This window comes from Lithobates pipiens, unplaced genomic scaffold (genome assembly GCF_037356315.1).
Source record: "Lithobates pipiens isolate NorthernLeopardFrog02 unplaced genomic scaffold, aLitPip1_a1.2 Scaffold_19, whole genome shotgun sequence".
Lineage (NCBI taxonomy): Eukaryota > Metazoa > Chordata > Amphibia > Anura > Ranidae > Lithobates > Lithobates pipiens.
Window position 1 is genome coordinate 6,320,100 of NW_027507764.1, and position 17,081 is coordinate 6,337,180.

The 17,081-nt window shown below is 50.7% G+C and overlaps 1 protein-coding gene across 3 annotated transcripts in view; it reads left to right on the forward strand.

The window, feature by feature from the left end:
• Window positions 1–17,081, forward strand: part of TSNARE1 (t-SNARE domain containing 1) — a 511,756-nt gene that overhangs the window by 232,148 nt on the left and 262,527 nt on the right. For all 3 annotated transcript variants that reach the window (XR_013277476.1, XM_077490486.1, XM_077490487.1), the window contains 3 exons: window positions 9,036–9,126; window positions 11,688–11,762; window positions 15,802–15,858. Coding sequence is in view for 2 of the 3 variants with exons in the window: in XM_077490486.1 (XP_077346612.1) it covers window positions 9,036–9,126; window positions 11,688–11,762; window positions 15,802–15,858 (223 nt within the window). In the remaining variant the exon portion in view is untranslated. The remainder of the gene's footprint in view (window positions 1–9,035; window positions 9,127–11,687; window positions 11,763–15,801; window positions 15,859–17,081) is intronic.

The following is a 17,081-nucleotide window of genomic DNA, read 5'->3' on the forward strand; positions in this document are numbered from 1 at the left end:
ATAATATAGTAAATAAGGTATGAATCACCCAGGACAGACCTACGGGTAAACACAACAACGTTAGGTTGCCTATGCATTGTTGGTCTGTGAAGAATTTCCCTTTTTCCATTGGGGGTTGCATAGTGCTTTGCCTACACTGGAGGTCAGCGGACAAGTGCTCCCTAACATCAGTAAAAAGTGTCCCTTTTACACTGGAAATCGGTGTACATTGGTGGTCGGTAGAAGTAGTTACTCCCTTTATAATGGTGGCTACTGCAAGAGGTGCCCCCTGTACATTGGTGGTAAGTGGAAATAGTTACTTTATATAATGATGGCTAGTGCAAGAGGCACCCCCTTACATTGCTGCTCAGTAGAAGTAGTTACCCCTTATAATGTTGGGTAGTGAAAGAGGAGCCCCCCTATACATTGGTGGTCAGTAGAAGTAGTTGCCTCCTTGTAATGGTAGCTAATAGAAGAGGCATCTCCTATACATTGCTGGTCAGTAGAAGTAGTTGCCCCCTGATCTAATGGTGGCTATTGAATGAGGCGCCTCTTTGCATAGATCAGTAGAAGTAGTTACCTCCTTTATAATGGCTAGTGGAAGCAGTGCCCCTTACATTGCTGGTCAGTAGAGGAAGTTACCTCCTTATAATAGTGGCTAGTGAAAGAGGCACCCCTATACATTGGTGGTCAGTAGAAGTAGTTACCTCCTTTATAATGATGGCTAGTGGAAGCAGTGCCCCCTTACATTGCGGGTCAGTAGAGGAAGTTACCTCCTTATAATAGTGGCTAGTGAAAGAGGCACCCCTATACATTGGTGGTCAGTAGAAGTAGTTGCCCCCCCCCCCTATATAATAGTGTTTAATCAAAGAGGTGCCCCCTTACATTGGTGATCAGTAGAAGTATTTACCCCATTATATTGGTGGCTAGTGGAAGAGACGTCCCCTGTACATTGATTGGTGGTCAGCAGTAAGTATGGTTACCCCCTTTATAATGGTGGCTAGTGGAGGAGGCACCCCTTACGTTCTTAAAATGAAGTGGTAAGCTTTGGGTTGAGTTCAACCTGAACGATAGTTGTTCAGCATTTGCCGAACTTGCATACTACATGGCCAGACCCAGCCTGTTCAGCCACCCAAACCTTCTTTTAGTCTTTTTGTGGTGGTATCACTACCTGCACTAACTGAATGACTTCCTGGCCCGCTTGCTGAGTTGTTGCAGCTAATAACCAAGCCACTGGCCATCTCAGGTGACATCGTTAAACAGTTATGGTCCTGAACATTCTTGGTCAATGATGCTGGCTTGTTGATGTTCAGCAGCCTTCTGACAAGATGTAATTTGCAGTGCGAGTCTGTCGAAGGCTGAGGTCTTTGGTAATCTGTAGGGATAAGCATCAACCAAGCCATTGGGTATCCCGGGTGACATCATTGACCAGATACTGTCATGACTGTCCTTGGTCAATGACATCAGCATCACTGGCTGTCTTATTGGACATTCAGCTACCAACTGGTAAGCTGTCATTCGTGGTGAGAGTCCTTTTTACTTATTTGCTTAAAGTCTTTGCCATTGTTTGTTTCTCTTCCATTTACATTTTTTGTGAATGGGTAACAGGTACTCGTTCAGCTAGAGGGGGAGGGCTGTCTCTCTAGAGGCCCTTGTATTTTTAAATGGGACATAGATTCCAATAAGTTATCCCTTCCCTAGTAGACCCCAGGGATGTGGGGATAAGGTCCTTGCCCCCGTTAACAAGCTTTGTTTATTTTTTATTTTTTGCTTGGAATCCCCCTTTGAATCTGGGCCCAAATGTCCAGCTACCCATGCCTGTTTTTTTTTTTTTTTTAACCAAAAGGTATCATTTGGCCTTGAAGGTAAGCAGAGATCCACAGAATGGTGAAGCAGGGAGATTCTTTCAGTGCAAGTTCTCAGGTACAGCTTCCTCTCCAGCAAGGTGAACCATGATCAGCACAATAGTGACATCACCAAATCTCCTGAGATTGCCAAACTAGGAAGCCGGGAGATCCATGCAGTTGAGGTCCTCATGTACAGCTTTCTCTCCAGCAAGGAGAATGGTGATCGGCACAGCACTGACATCAAATCATCCTTACATTACCAAGCTGGGAAGCAGGGAGATCCTTGCAGTGCATGTCCTCTGGTTGAACTTCCTCTCCAGCAAGGAGAACAGTGATGAGCACAGTACTGACATCACCAAATCCCCTGAGATTACATAGCTAGGAAGCAGATAAATCCTCACGGTGCAGATCCTCAGGTACAGCTTCCTCTCCAGCAAGGAGAATAGTGATCAGCACATTACTGACATCACCAAATATCCTAAGATTACCAAACTAGGAAGCAGGTAGATCCTTGCAGTGCAGGTCCTCAGGTACAGCTTTCTCTCCAGCAAGGAGAATAGTGATCAGCACAGTACTGACATCTCCAAATCTCACTCTATATCAGGTGAGACGATGGGTCAGAGGCAGCAGTGCCTTAGCTGATCTCACACTGCAGAAATTATGTCTATATGGATGCTGAACCGGGTGCATAGGCTCAATCATAGACCAGGAACTGCAATGCTGGAGGAGGATTTCAAGACTAAAGTATTTATTTTTTCAAGGTTCTGCTTGTGCACAGATTTCTAGATGTTCCCTATAACACAGCAACTCTTCACTTTTAGCGTTTGCTTCCACTAAAAGAAATACGTACATGTATGTCTGTATCCATTAGCTCACTACGATTCTACGTATATATTCCTTCCCCAGAAGGTTGGGGTTAGAATTTAATCTATTGAACTTGATCTATATTGTAGTAATCAGCATCTGATAATGCCCTTGAGTTGATGCAGTGGTGTAAAGAAAGGAAAGCCGTGTCCTGCAGCCGCTCCGTCGTGTATTTACCGTACGCCTTCGTGAACCCTCGCTGAGCGCCCCGCAGTGCTGTTCCACATGGAGGCTTTTACACATTCCCATGCTGGCCCGGCGAGGCCGAAAGCCCTGTAAATATTGACTGTGCGGAGATTAATGTCACTACATAAGTCATTGTTGGCCGTCCACCCTCTTTAACACCACCGAAGAGGCCCCAAGCGTCTCCTCGCCACACTCCTCTATAATTAACTGGTGTAGCCTGCGAGGGAAGTCACCCGGGGTGTGCTAATAATTACAATAATGAAACGTCTTTCGCCTCCTGTTTTATTAAAAGAGGAAGTTTGCCGAACGATGGGGAAATGTTATCCTTATTTCTTTTTAATCAGCTTTCTCTGATGAAGCACGTCTTAAGCTGCGTTTTGGGGATCCTACTTGGCTCTCCAGTATTACATGATTGTGTTTTATCGCGTTTTAACGTCATCTGCTTATGACAGAACGACCACAATAGTAAATCTCCATATATATGAAGATCCTCTACCGATTGCTGATCCAGAGGAATGCAAACAACCCCAGTGACTGTGCGGAGAGAGAGGAGGGCAAACAACCCCAGTGACTGTGAGGAGAGAGAGAGAGGAGGGCAAACAACCCCAGTGACTGTGAGGAGAGAGAGGAGGGCAAACAACCCCAGTGACTGTGAGGAGAGAGAGGAGGGCAAACAACCACAGTGACTGTGCGGAGAGAGAGAGAGGAGGGCAAACAACCCCAGTGACTGTGAGGAGAGAGAGGAGGGCAAACAACCCCAGTGACTGTGAGGAGAGAGAGGAGGGCAAACAACCCCAGTGACTGTGCGGAGAGAGAGGAGGGCAAACAATCCCAGTGACTGTGCGGAGAGAGAGGAGGGCAAACAACCCCAGTGACTGTGAGGAGAGAGAGGAGGGCAAACAACCACAGTGACTGTGCGGAGAGAGAGAAAGGAGGGCAAACAATCCCAGTGACTGTGAGGAAAGAGAGAGAGGAGGCAAACAACCCCAGTGACTGTGCGGAGAGAGAGAGGAGGGCAAACAACCCCAGTGACTGTGCGGAGAGAGAAAGGAGGGCAAACAACCCCAGTGACTGTGCGGAGAGAGAGAGGAGGGCAAACAACCCCAGTGACTGTGAGGAGAGAGAGGAGGGCAAACAACCCCAGTGACTGCAGAGAGAGAGAGGAGGGCAAACAACCCCAGTGACTGTGCGGAGAGAGAGAGAGGAGGGCAAACAACCCCAGCGACTGTGAGGAGAGAGAGAGGGCAAACAACCCCAGTGACTGTGAGGAAAGAGAGAGAGGAGGCAAACAACCCCAGTGACTGTGCAGAGAGAGAGAGGAGGGCAAACAACCCCAGTGACTGTGCGGACAGAGAGAGAGGAGGGCAAACAACCCCAGTGACTGTGCGGAGAGAGAGAGAGGAGGGCAAACAACCCCAGTGACTGTGCGGAGAGAGAGGAGGGCAAACAACCCCAGTGACTGCGGAGAGGGAGAGAGGAGGGCAAACAACCCCAGTGACTGTGCGGAGAGAGAGAGAGGAGGGCAAACAATCCCAGTGACTGTGCGGAGAGAGAGAGAGGAGGGCAAACAACCCCAGTGACTGTGAGGAGAGAGAGAGAGGAGGCAAACAACCCCAGTGACTGTGCGGAGAGAGAGAGAGGAGGGCAAACAACCCCAGTGACTGTGCGGAGAGAGAGAGAGGAGGGCAAACAACCCCAGTGACTGTGAGGAGAGAGAGAGAGGAGGCAAACAACCCCAGTGACTGTGAGGAGAGAGAGAGAGGAGGCAAACAACCCCAGTGACTGTGCGGATAGAGAGAGAGGAGGGCAAACAACCCCAGTGACTGTGAGGACAGAGAGGAGGGCAAACAACCCCAGTGACTGTGAGGAGAGAGAGGAGGGCAAACAACCCCAGCAACTGTGAGGAGAGAGAGAGGAGGGCAAACAACTCCAGCGACTGTGAGGAGAGAGAGAGGAGGGCAAACAACCCCAGCGACTGTGAGGAGAGAGAGAGGAGGGCAAACAACCCCAGTGACTGTGCAGAGAGAGGGAGAGAGGAGGGCAAACAACCCCAGTGACTGTGCGGAGAGGGAGAGGGTTTGCGTCTCTCCTCTCCTCTCCCTCCGGTAACGTTGGACTTGATCTATGACAGGACTCTATGGCTGAACTTTGGGTGGAGGGTGATCTATTTGAGCATCCACGTTTCTGCTGATCTTGCATCATCTGGGGGTGCCTTATCTTACCATCAATGCTCCCCCTCTTTCCCGATTTCCCAATACCCTTTTCAGTGGAAAAGGCCAACCAATTGTCTCCAACCTAATCCAATACAAGGAAGGTGATTTCTTCTCATCTTTCCTCCATGGTCACGTTACGTCCCACAAGTCTGGCATTCATTGGAACTCATGTACTTAACTGATTCGTCAAGTCCTGTTTTTTAACCACTTAAGCCCCGGACCATTTTGCAGGCCAAAGACCAGCGCGTTTTTGCAATTTTGCAATACTTTAACTGAAAATTGCGTGGTCGTGCGCCTTGGCTCCCAAACAAAATTGACTTCTTCCCCCCCCCCACTAATAGAGCTTTCTTTTGGTGGTATTTGATCACCCCTGCAGTTTTTATTTTTTGCACTTTAAGCACTTCCCAACCGGCGCACGCCGATGTACGTCGACAGAATGGCACGGGCAGGCATACTGGCGTACAGGTACGTCCAGTTTTAAATGCCGCCCTGCCAATGCGAGCGCGCAGCCGCCGGCCAGGACCCCCATGAGTCCGGTCGCGGGTCCCGCGGACTCGATCGCTGCGGGCATACCCGAGATCGTCTCACGGGGCGGCTGAACGAGGAGATGCCATTGTAAACAGCATCTCCCCGTTCTGCCTAGCAACAAGTGATGCTGATCTCTGCTTCATGTGATTGGAGCAGAGATCAGTGTTCACTAAAACAAAGCCCAGCCCCCCACAGTTAGTAACAACACCTTAACCCCTACACTGCCACCCACTGGTTAACCCCTTCACTGCCAGTGTCATTTACACAGGAATCAGTGCATTTGTATAGCACTGATTGCTGTATAAATGACAATGGTCCCAAAAATGTGTCAAAAATGTCCGATGTGTCCGCCATAATGTCGCAGTCGCAATAAAAAAATCGATGATCGCCGCCATTTCTAGTAAAAAAAAAAATATATATATTAATAAAAATGCCATAAAACTATCCCCTATTTTGTAAACACTATAACTTTTGCGCAAACCAATCAATATACGCTTATTGCGATTTTTCTTTTCTTTTTTTACCAAAAATATGTAGAAGAATACGTATCGGCCTAAACTGAGGGGAAAAAAAAATTTATATATATTTTTGGGGGATATTTATTATAACAAAAAGTTAAAAATAATGTGTTTTTTTTTTTTTCAAAATTGTCGCTCTATTTTTGTTTATAGCGCAAAAAATAAAAAACCGCAGAGGTGATCAAATACCACCAAAAGAAAGCTCTATTTGTGGGGAAAAAAGGACGTCAATTTTGTTTGGGAGCAACGTTGCACGACCGCGCAATCGTCAGTTAAAGCGACGCAGTGCTGAATCGCAGAAAGTGGTCCAGTCTTAAGCAAGCAAAATGGTCCGGTCTGGAAGTGGTTAAACAAAAAAAAGCGCCAATTTTGAAAAAACACATTTTTTTTTTTTACATTTTGCTACAATACCCCCCTTTTTTTTCCCTCAGTTTAGGCCGATACGTATTCTAATACATATTTTTTGGTAAAAAAAATTGCAATACGCGATTATTGATTGGTTTGCACAAAAGTTATAGGTTTACAAAATAGGGGATAGTTTTATAGTATTTTTATTAATATTTTTTTTCCTAGTAATGGCGGTGATCAGCGATTTTTATTGTGACTGCGACATTGTGGCGGACACATTGGACATTTTTGACACATTTGTGGGACCATTGTCATTTATACAGCAATCAGTGCTATACAAATGCAGTGATTCCTGTGTAAATGACACTGGCAGTGAAGGGGTTAACCAGGGGGTGGTGGTGTAGGGGTTAAGTGAGCCCTGGGGAGTGTTTCTAACTGTGGGGGGGGGGGGGGGGTGGCGTGGCTTTGTGTGACATGTCACTGATCTCTCCGCCGATCACAGTGAGCTATGATCAGTGTCACTAGGCAGAACGGAGAGATGCTTGTTTACTTTAGCATCTCCCTGTTCTTCCTCCCCGTGAGACGATCACGGGTATCCCCATGGCGATAAAGTCCACAGGACCCGCGATCTGACTCACGGAGGTCCCGACCGGCGGGCACGCGATGGCATGGCGGCAAATTTTAAAGGGACGTATCTGTACGCCCGTTTGCCTGTCCCTGCCATTCTGCCAACATACATCGGCGTGTGCCGGTCGGCAAGTGGTCAAGCATCTGCATCAACTACATGCAGCGCTCGTAAAGCTTTCCTTCCCCTCCCCCTCCACTCTTCCTGGGACTTCCATTTCACCTCCCATCCCACCGGGAGACACCAGTCGGCGAGTCCACCGGCTAGGCTGAGACCCGAACAAAGCCGGATTCCATGTAAAATCCCGGTGGTGTCACAACGTCTCGTCCGGTTTACTCGGCTACCAATGGCACCGGTTTAAAAAATATGACCGTATTCAGAATTACCAATTTAGGGGCTCTGAATACTTTTAAGTGCCAAGGAGGGGTTTGAAGAAAGACCCCCCCCCCCCCCCCCCCCCGATCCCTCCATGAAGAGGACGTTCCTTGTGACGGCATCAGATCAGATTTTTTATTTTTAAAGGTACAATGTAAATAAATTTAAAGCTCCCCTGTCCCCCACGTACTTGCGTGGGAAAGAAAACTCATCGGTAAGTCACGCCCGCAAATGTGAACGGTGTTCAAATCACGCGTGTGAGGTATCGCCGCGATTGTCTGAGTGAGAGAAATAATTCTAGCAAAAGACCTCCTCTGTAACTCTAACCTGGTAACCGTTAAATTTTTTTTTAACGCGTCGCCTATAGAGATTTTTAGATATCGTTTGTCGCCATTCCATGAGCGTGCGCAATTTCAAAGTGTTACATGTTGGGTATCTATTTACTCACTGTAACATTTTTCACATTATACAATAAAAAGTTGGCTAAGTTTACAGTTTCGTTTTTCTTAAATTCGTAACCCCCCCCCCCCAAAAAAAGTGTTTAAAAAGACCGCTGCGCAAATACGGCGTGACATAAAATATTACAACGATCACCATTTTATTCCCTAGAGTCTCTGCTAAAATATAATATATATATATATATATTATAATGTGTGTGTGTGTGTATATATATCTATGTTTAGTGATTCTGAGTAAATAAAAATAGGAATTTTAACTTGTAAGCAACATGAAAGGGTTAAAGCTGGAGTCCACCGGGACTCCGCGTTTTTTTTTTTTTAAAAGCTACAAATACTGCAGCTGCTGACTTTTAAAATAGTGACACTTACCTGTCCAGCGCGCCCGCGATGTCGGCACCCGAAGCCGATCGCTAGGTCGTCTGTCGGGTCCTGCCGCCGCCATCTTGGGTATGGGAATCAGGAAGTGGAGCCTTTCGGCTTCATTTCCCGGTTCCCTACTGCGCATGCGCGAATTGCGCTGCGCAATAAGGACGCTCCCCGCTGCCTCTGGGATCTGTGTGTTTCCCAGCAGGCAGCGGGGCACTTGCGGGAAGGGGCGGGCACTTGCGGAAAGGGGCGTAAGTTACGCCCCTTTCCGCAGAGAGCTATCCCGGAAGTGGGTGCAGTTACCTGGATTATCCAGGTAACTGCATCCCCCTCCCCCCTGAAAGGTGCCGATTGTGGCACCGGAGGGGGGGAGGGTTCCGATGAGCGGAAGGTCCACTTTAGGGTGGACCTCCGCTTTAAGCAGTGGGTTGGACTGGTGCATTTTCTAGACACCGCACACAAGAAGGGCCCCACCAAGCTTCACCACCCCCCTCGTGTCCCACAATGCACCTCAGAGCTTCATTTTTATTTTGACGTCCAAATGCAAAAAAAACGTAATTCTCTTAGTTCCCCGATAAATAACCCCACCCCCCCACTGTTTTCGATGAGTGATATAAATGGGATGGGGACAGTGAAGACGATGCGACTCGCACCGCGCAGCACATTATTATTTCTCTAAACAAATTAATTGATGTTGTTTTTATTTTTTTTATTTTCTATCATTTCAGGCACTTCACGCAGCAGGAGACCAACAACACTATAACTTCCAGTACTAAATCGATCCGCCAGCTGTCAGAGATTGTGAGGGGATCTTCTCGGGTAAGAAATGGGGAATGCTGGGAAATAAAGGTGAAGCTGCGTTCAGGCCGATTATCTGGCCATGTGCTTCCAAGCCCGGCCAGACTGCTTATAAATATTCATGTCTTGGCTCCCGTATTTTATTGGGTTTTGTTTATAATTACCGAATAGCTTTTATTGCTCAGTGTGTCCTTATCCATCAATCTTTTATATCCAATTTTATTGTAAGATTGATCATCAATTGCACCGCCGCTGTCCCCTGGTGTTTGGGATAATACACGCCCCTGCCCGGCTCTCAACAGCCTAACTAAACTACCCCCACTTAAAGAGGAACTGCAGCCTGCTCACATCATTTGTAATAAAAACATTGTTGCCATTCTGAAGCTTCCCTCCAACCACTTTGCATATTTTTTTTTATATATACTGGGATTCTGTACTCGCCAAATGGGCTGCAGAAATCTCCCTCCACTGAGTCTGGCTGCAGCCATTTTAGCTGTGGGCAGCTGAAGCTGCTGCCTGTTCACTCCCTGGATTTACACAGAGGCACACTTCCAGCTCTGCAGCTCTCATTGCCCTTCTTATGACTCACCCCTCCCTCCCTTCCTGGCAAACTCTCTCCAGAGAGATCTATGATGTCTAAGCCTAGGCTAATGACCAGACAAGAAGCAGGAAGTGGGCTTTAACAGGTATTTACTGGCAAAAAAATAAATAAAATGTTTTACTATCCAAAGATAAAACAACAAGAAGGGCAGAAGATTTAATAGATGGGAAGATGAAAAAATGACTGAGGGTTCCGCTTTAACCACTTGCTGACTCCTTTTTCTGACATTTGCTTCTTATAAGTTAAAATCCTTATAGAAAATTACTTAAAACTGTTAAAGCTGTTTGGGTGCGGGGAGGAGGGGAGCAGTTTGGTTGCAGGGAGAGGAGGGGAGGGGAGCAGTTTGGGTGCGGGGAGAGGAGGGGAGCGGTTTGGGTGCGGGGAGAGGAGGGGAGCGGTTTGGGTGCGGGGAGAGGAGGGGAGCGGTTTGGGTGCGGGGAGAGGAGGGGAGCGGTTTGGGTGCGGGGAGAGGAGGGGAGCGGTTTGGGTGCGGGGAGAGGAGGGGAGCGGTTTGGGTGCGGGGAGAGGAGGGGAGCGGTTTGGGTGCGGGGAGAGGAGGGGAGCGGTTTGGGTGCAGGAAGAGGAGGGGAGCGGTTTGGGTGCGGGGAGAGGAGGGGAGCGGTTTGGGTGCAGGGAGAGGAGGGGAGCGGTTTGGGTGCGGGGAGAGGAGGGAGCGGTTTGGGTGCAGGGAGAGGAGGGGAGCGGTTTGGGTGCGGGGAGAGGAGGGGAGCGGTTTGGGTGCAGGGAGAGGAGGGGAGCGGTTTGGGTGCGGGGAGAGGAGGGGAGTGGTTTTGGGGAGGGGAGCGGATGAGGGGAGGGGAACGGTTTGGGTGCGGGGAGGGGAGGGGAGCGGTTTGGGTGCAGGAAGAGGAGGGGAGCGGTTTGGGTGCGGGGAGAGGAGGGGAGCGGTTTGGGTGCGGGGAGGGGAGCGGTTTGGGTGCGGGGAGGGGAGCGGTTTGGGTGCAGGGAGAGGAGGGGAGCGGTTTGGGTGCAGGGAGAGGAGGGGAGCGGTTTGGGTGTGGGGAGAGGAGCAGTTTGGGTGCGGGGAGAGGAGGGGATCGGTTTGGGTGCGGGGAGAGGAGGGGAGTGGTTTTGGGGAGGGGAGCGGATGAGGGGAGGGGAACGGTTTGGGTGCGGGGAGCGGAACGGTTTGGGTGCGGGGAGGGGAGCGGTTTGGGTGCGGGGAGGGGGAACGGTTTGGGTGCGGGGAGCGGAACAGTTTGGGTGCGGGGAGGGGGAACGGTTTGGGTGCGGGGAGGGGAGCGGTTTGGGTGCGGGGAGCGGAACGGTTTGGGTGCGGGGAGGGGAGCGGTTTGGGTGCGGGGAGGGGGAGCGGTTTGGGTGCGGGGAGCGGAACAGTTTGGGTGCGGGGAGGGGAGCGGTTTGGGTGCAGGGAGGGGGAACGGTTTGGGTGCGGGGAGGGGAACGGTTTGGGTGCGGGGAGGGGAGGGAAGCAGGGAGGGGAGCGGTTTGGGTGCGGGGAGCGGAGCGGTTTGGGTGCGGGGAGGGGAGCGGTTTGGGTGCGGGGAGCGGAACGGTTTGGGTGCGGGGAGGGAGCGGTTTGGGTGCGGGGAGGGGGAGCGGTTTGGGTGCGGGGAGCGGAACAGTTTGGGTGCGGGGAGGGGAGCGGTTTGGGTGCGGGAGGGGGAACGGTTTGGGTGCGGGGAGGGAACGGTTTGGGTGCGGGGAGGGAACGGTTTGGGTGCGGGGAGGGGAGCGGATGCAGGGAGGGGAGCGGTTTGGGTGCGGGGAGCGGAGCGGTTTGGGTGCGGGGAGGGGAGGGAGTGAAGGAAAGCGGTGCAGGGAGGGAAGTGGTCCTGGTGGAGTCTCAGTCCTCTCTTTGCACAGATACCGCCCCCTGTGGTCACTTCTAGTCACATTTCTACATTAGCAACCTGTGGTTGGATAAATGTCTCTTCGGAGGGGAGGGGCAGAAATTTGTCATTTTATCCTATTAACGCTTCGCTTTCTATTCTTGCAGCAAGAGCGCCTCCAGCTGGACAGAATAAAGAGTCAGCTCTCCGATTCCATCCAGCACTATGGCACCGCGCAGAAGGTAAGGACTGCCGGCCTACTGATTGGTGGGTTATAACCGGAGACGGCGATGTCCAAATGGATCTGATAGCGTTACATTGTAACACCAAACTAACGCCGTAATACACCCAGAGGGAAACCTTTATTATATTGCAGCTTCTCCAATTCTTAGGTGTGACGGCTGCATTTGTTTTCTTTTTTTAGTTTTTACTTTCTATTCATCTGGTGATCCTGCCAGCAAGTCTGTTGTTTTTCAACAGAACAAGCTGCCCTGCAGAATGTATCAGTTTACAAGGATGAGACCAGTGCCGGGACCGGGTCATCTAGAGCACTGGGGGGAGCATGCCAAACTTTGCCCACCCCCCCAACCACACGATGTATGAGCATTGCGTGTCAGCAAAATCCCTCCCCCCCCCAAAAAAAAACTCTACCATTAATCTGCATGATTTACCCCCTAAGCATAAATTCCCCCCCCCCCTCCCAGCACAAATCCTCTCAGTACACATATGCCCCCAGCACAATCCCTACCCCCAAAAAAATTATCTGAATCCACCCCCCAAAAAATAACCCCCCCCCCACAAATCCTCTACCCTCAAATTTCCACTCTGAGCGCAAATCCTCTCACTTCAGACCCCCCTCCTCCCAACACAATTTCCGCTTCCTACCCTCCATCCACAACACAACACCCCCCCCAAAAAAGTTCCCCCCTAACCAATCTTTGTTAGCACAACCCAGAAACCCCCCCCCCCCAAAAGAAAATAAGTTCCACTCCTAGCAAAAACTCACCCCTTCCCCCACACACACACCTTTGCCTTTTTTTTTTTACCACAAACCTCCCCTCCAGCACATATCCTCTTCCCCTCTCCCTCCCTCTCAATAAATTGCCCCAAATCACCCTCAGCACACCCTCTTAGCACACCTCCCCAAATGTCCCTCTTAGGACAATTTCTTACCTCCGCTGCCCCCAAATCCCCCCCAAAACAAAAATCTCCATGTGGTGCCCCCAAACCTCACATAATACCACAGTGCTCAAAGCTGCTGCCCTAGTAGCAACACTTTGTCCCGGCCCTGGTTGAGTCAAACCCTGGGGGGGGGGGGGGGGGGGTTGCTTACAATAAGATTTTATTTGTTGGTATATCTAAATCTGCAAGTCATTCTAACATTCCCCCCCCCACCTTCTCTGACTCACAATGCTGCTGTTCACAGCTGTGCTCCTTAGTCCAGAGGGGGGCGCTTAATACAGGAGGTGTGTTATTGGTTTGACCACCGGGTGAAAACAGGGAGGAAAAAAAGGCTAAAAATGAAAACGAATGCAGCCGCCACATCTAATGATTGGTAAGCCGCCATATGCAATGTTTTTAGTTTTGGGCTGCCGGCCCTCCCACCAGCCACGATCTGCCTGCATTGTACAGAGAAGCACAGAGACCCGGTGATAACATCGCTGAATCGAAGGCTCCTTTTGCATTAGCGCCTCTCCAAAGTCGCACGATTTCCAGCGCGACTTTGATCTGACTTCACGTTCTCTGGTACCAAAGTCGCATCAAATGTGCGACCAGAGTGGAGAGCGAATCTTTTTCTGAAGTCACAGAGACTTCTGTAGCGTCAGTGGGAACGGCTCTCATAGAAATACATTGAATTCCACATATCCTGCGACTTGGGGCGTCTCACAAGTGTGAAGGGAGGAGCCTAGGGCTTGATTCGCACTGCATGCGATTTGGGATCCGACTTGTGAGACCCCCCCCAATTCACATGACATGTGAAATCCCATGTTAGTCAATGAGAGATGAGTCTCTTAATTAACAGTAATGAAGACGCTCCAACTTTAGAAGAAGGTTCCTGTGCTACTTCAAGGCGACTTCAATCCGACTTGTGCCCATAGACATCAATCCGACTTGTGCCCATAGACATCAATCCGACTTGTGCCCATAGACATCAATCCGACTTGTGCCCATAGACTTCAATCCGACTTGTGCCCATAGACTTCAATCCGACTTGTGCCCATAGACTTCAATCCGACTTGTGCCCATAGACTTCAATACGACTTGTGCCCATAGACTTCAATCCGACTTGTGCCCATAGACTTCAATCCGACTTGTGCCCATAGACTTCAATCCGACTTGTGCCCATAGACTTCAATCCGACTTGTGCCCACAGACTTCAATCCGACTTGTGCCCACAGACTTCAATCCGACTTGTGCCCATAGACTTCAATCCGACTTGTGCCCATAGACTTCAATCCGACCTTGTGCCCATAGACTTCAATCCGACTTGTGCCATAGACTTCAATCCGACTTGTGCCATAGACTTCAATCCGACTTGTGCCCACAGACTTCAATCCGACTTGTGCCCATAGACTTCAATCCGACTTGTGCCCATAGACTTCAATCCGACTTGTGCCCATAGACTTCAATCCGACTTGTGCCCATAGACTTCAATCCGACTTGTGCCCATAGACTTCAATCCGACTTGTGCCCATAGACTTCAATCCGACTTGTGCCCATAGACTTCAAATCCGACTTGTGCCCATAGACTTCAATCCGACTTGTGCCCACAGACTTCAATCCGACTTGTGCCCATAGACTTCAATCCGACTTGTGCCCACAGACTTCAATCCGACTTGTGCCCACAGACTTCAATCCGACTTGTGCCCACTAGACTTCAATCCGACTTGTGCCCACAGACTTCAATCCGACTGTGCCCACAGACTTCAATCCGACTTGTGCCCACAGACTTCAATCCGACTTGTGCCCACAGACTTCAATCCGACTTGTGCCCACAGACTTCAATCCGACTTGTGCCCACAGACTTCAATCCGACTTGTGCCACAGACTTCAATCCGACTTGTGCCCACAGACTTCAATCCGACTTGTGCCCACAGACTTCAATCCGACTTGTGCCCACAGACTTCAATCCGACTTGTGCCCACAGACTTCAATCCGACTTGTGCCCACAGACTTCAATCCGACTTGTGCCCACAGACTTCAATCCGACTTGTGCCCACAGACTTCAATCCGACTTGTGCCCACAGACTTCAATCCGACTTGTGCCCACAGACTTCAATCCGACTTGTGCCCACAGACTCAATCCGACTTGTGCCCACAGACTTCCTCCGACTTGTGCCCACAGACTTCAATCCGACTTGTGCCCTCAGACTTCAATCCGACTTGTGCCCACAGACTTCAATCCGACTTGTGCCCACAGACTTCAATCCGACTTGTGCCCACAGACTTCAATCCGACTTGTGCCCACAGGACTTCAATCCGACTTGTGCCCACAGACTTCAATCAGACTTGTGCCCACAGACTTCAATCCGACTTGTGCCCACAGACTTCAATCCGACTTGTGCCCACAGACTTCAATCCGACTTGTGCCCACAGACTTCACTCCGACTTGTGCCCACAGACTTCAATCCGACTTGTGCCCACAGACTTCAATCCGACTTGTGCCCACAGACTTCAATGGAAGTCGGATCCTCCTCTATATTGATGTGATTTGGATGTGACATTAACAGAACGATTACCCAGCATTCCCTGAAAGTCGCTTCAAAGTTGCAATCAAGCAGCGCTCTTGTCACCTGGCGAAGTCGTGCGACTTTCAGGTCTCGGTATTGTAAAGGCGCCTAAAGGTGTGTAATGAAAAGCGGTAAACATTTTATTAGCGTGTTAATGATGGGGGGGGGGGGGGAGGGGCGATCAGGAATATAAAATAGAAGCAGATTAAACATCGGCTTTCAGTTTCTTCCATTGAAGAAATCTTCTTCATTTCTACATTTCGGTATTTGCTTTCTGGTGGAAGTCGCACGGGATCGACGCGTTTCTAAACATTTAAGATGTGAATTTGCATAGAAATTGTGCTGTTTTGCTGTGATGTGTGTGGGCCCCCCTCCCCCCGCAGATCTGTAGATCAGGAACATTTCCATAGATTTGATACTTTTTAAACATTTAGCACTTTGCCTGAATTAGAATAATGCCTCGTCCTCGCCGCCTTTCCCGCAGACATTTCTCAGCGATATCGCACGGCGGGGAATGTAAATGACGCAATCTTCTTTTTCTCGCCCACAGAAAATAGCAGATAAGTCGAGATCATTGCTCAGCGGCGGACAGAAGAATCTCACGCAAGTAAGTGGAGGTCCGTTATCGCAGGAAGCTTCCCGTTCTTGTTTATTTCTCCATGATTGTGAAGGCTCGTCGCCACCTGCGATTTACACTCATAGCAATTTCCACACACAAAGTCACTCCGTTCTCCGATCGATTGTTGTGTTGTGAAGCCACTCGGACGGAAACAGACTTTTTTATTTCTTTATAGTCCATAGAGGGACACAGCTATTAGGAAACAAGTGAGTTATACTGCCACCTGCAGGAGACGGGGACACCGGAAAACATGAATTGTAAGCCAGCCCCTGTGTAACCCCTCCTCTGCCCAGCCAGCCTCTGTGTAACCCCTCCTCTGCCCAGCCAGCCTCTGTGTAACCCCTCCTCTGCCCAGCCAGCCTCTGTGTAACCCCTCCTCTGCCCAGCCAGCTCCTGTGTAACCCCTCCTCTGCCCAGCCAGCCTCTGTGTAACCCCTCCTCTGCCCAGCCAGCTCCTGTGTAACCCCTCCTCTGCCCAGCCAGCCTCTGTGTAACCCCTCCTCTGCCCAGCCAGCCCCTGTGTAACCCCTCTTCTGCCAGCCAGCTCCTGTGTAACCCCTCCTCTGCCCAGCCAGCCCTGTGTAACCCCTCCTCTGCCCAGCCAGCCCCTGTGTAACCCCTCCTCTGCCCAGCCAGCCTCTGTGTAACCCCTCCTCTGCCCAGCCAGCCTCTGTGTAACCCCTCCTCTGCCCAGCCAGCCTCTGTGTAACCCCTCCTCTGCCCCAGCCAGCCTCTGTGTAACCCTCCTCTGCCCAGCCAGCTCCAGCGTAACCCTTCCTCTGCCCAGCCGGCCCCTGTGTAACCCCTCCTCTGCCCAGCCGGCCCCTGTGTAACCCCTCCTCTGCCCAGCCGGCCCCCGTGTAACCCCTCTTCTGCCCAGCCGGCCCCCGCGTAACCCCTCCTCTGCCCAGCCGCCCCCCGCGTAACCCCTCCTCTTGCCCAGCGGCCCCCGCGTAACCCCTCCTCTGCCCAGCCCGGCCCCCAGCCCCTCCTCTGCCCAGCCAGCCCCCGCACAGCCCCTTCTCTGCCCAGCCGGCCCCCGCACAGCCCCTTCTCTGCCCAGCCGGCCCCTGCGCAGCCCCTCCTCTGCCCAGCCGGCCCCCGCGCAGCCCCTCCTCTGCCCAGCCCTGTGCCATACCCCTGGTATTTTTTTTTTTTTTTTCAGCCAGCGATTCTCTAACCAATAATAATGGTGAGAGGGGTTGGTCCCG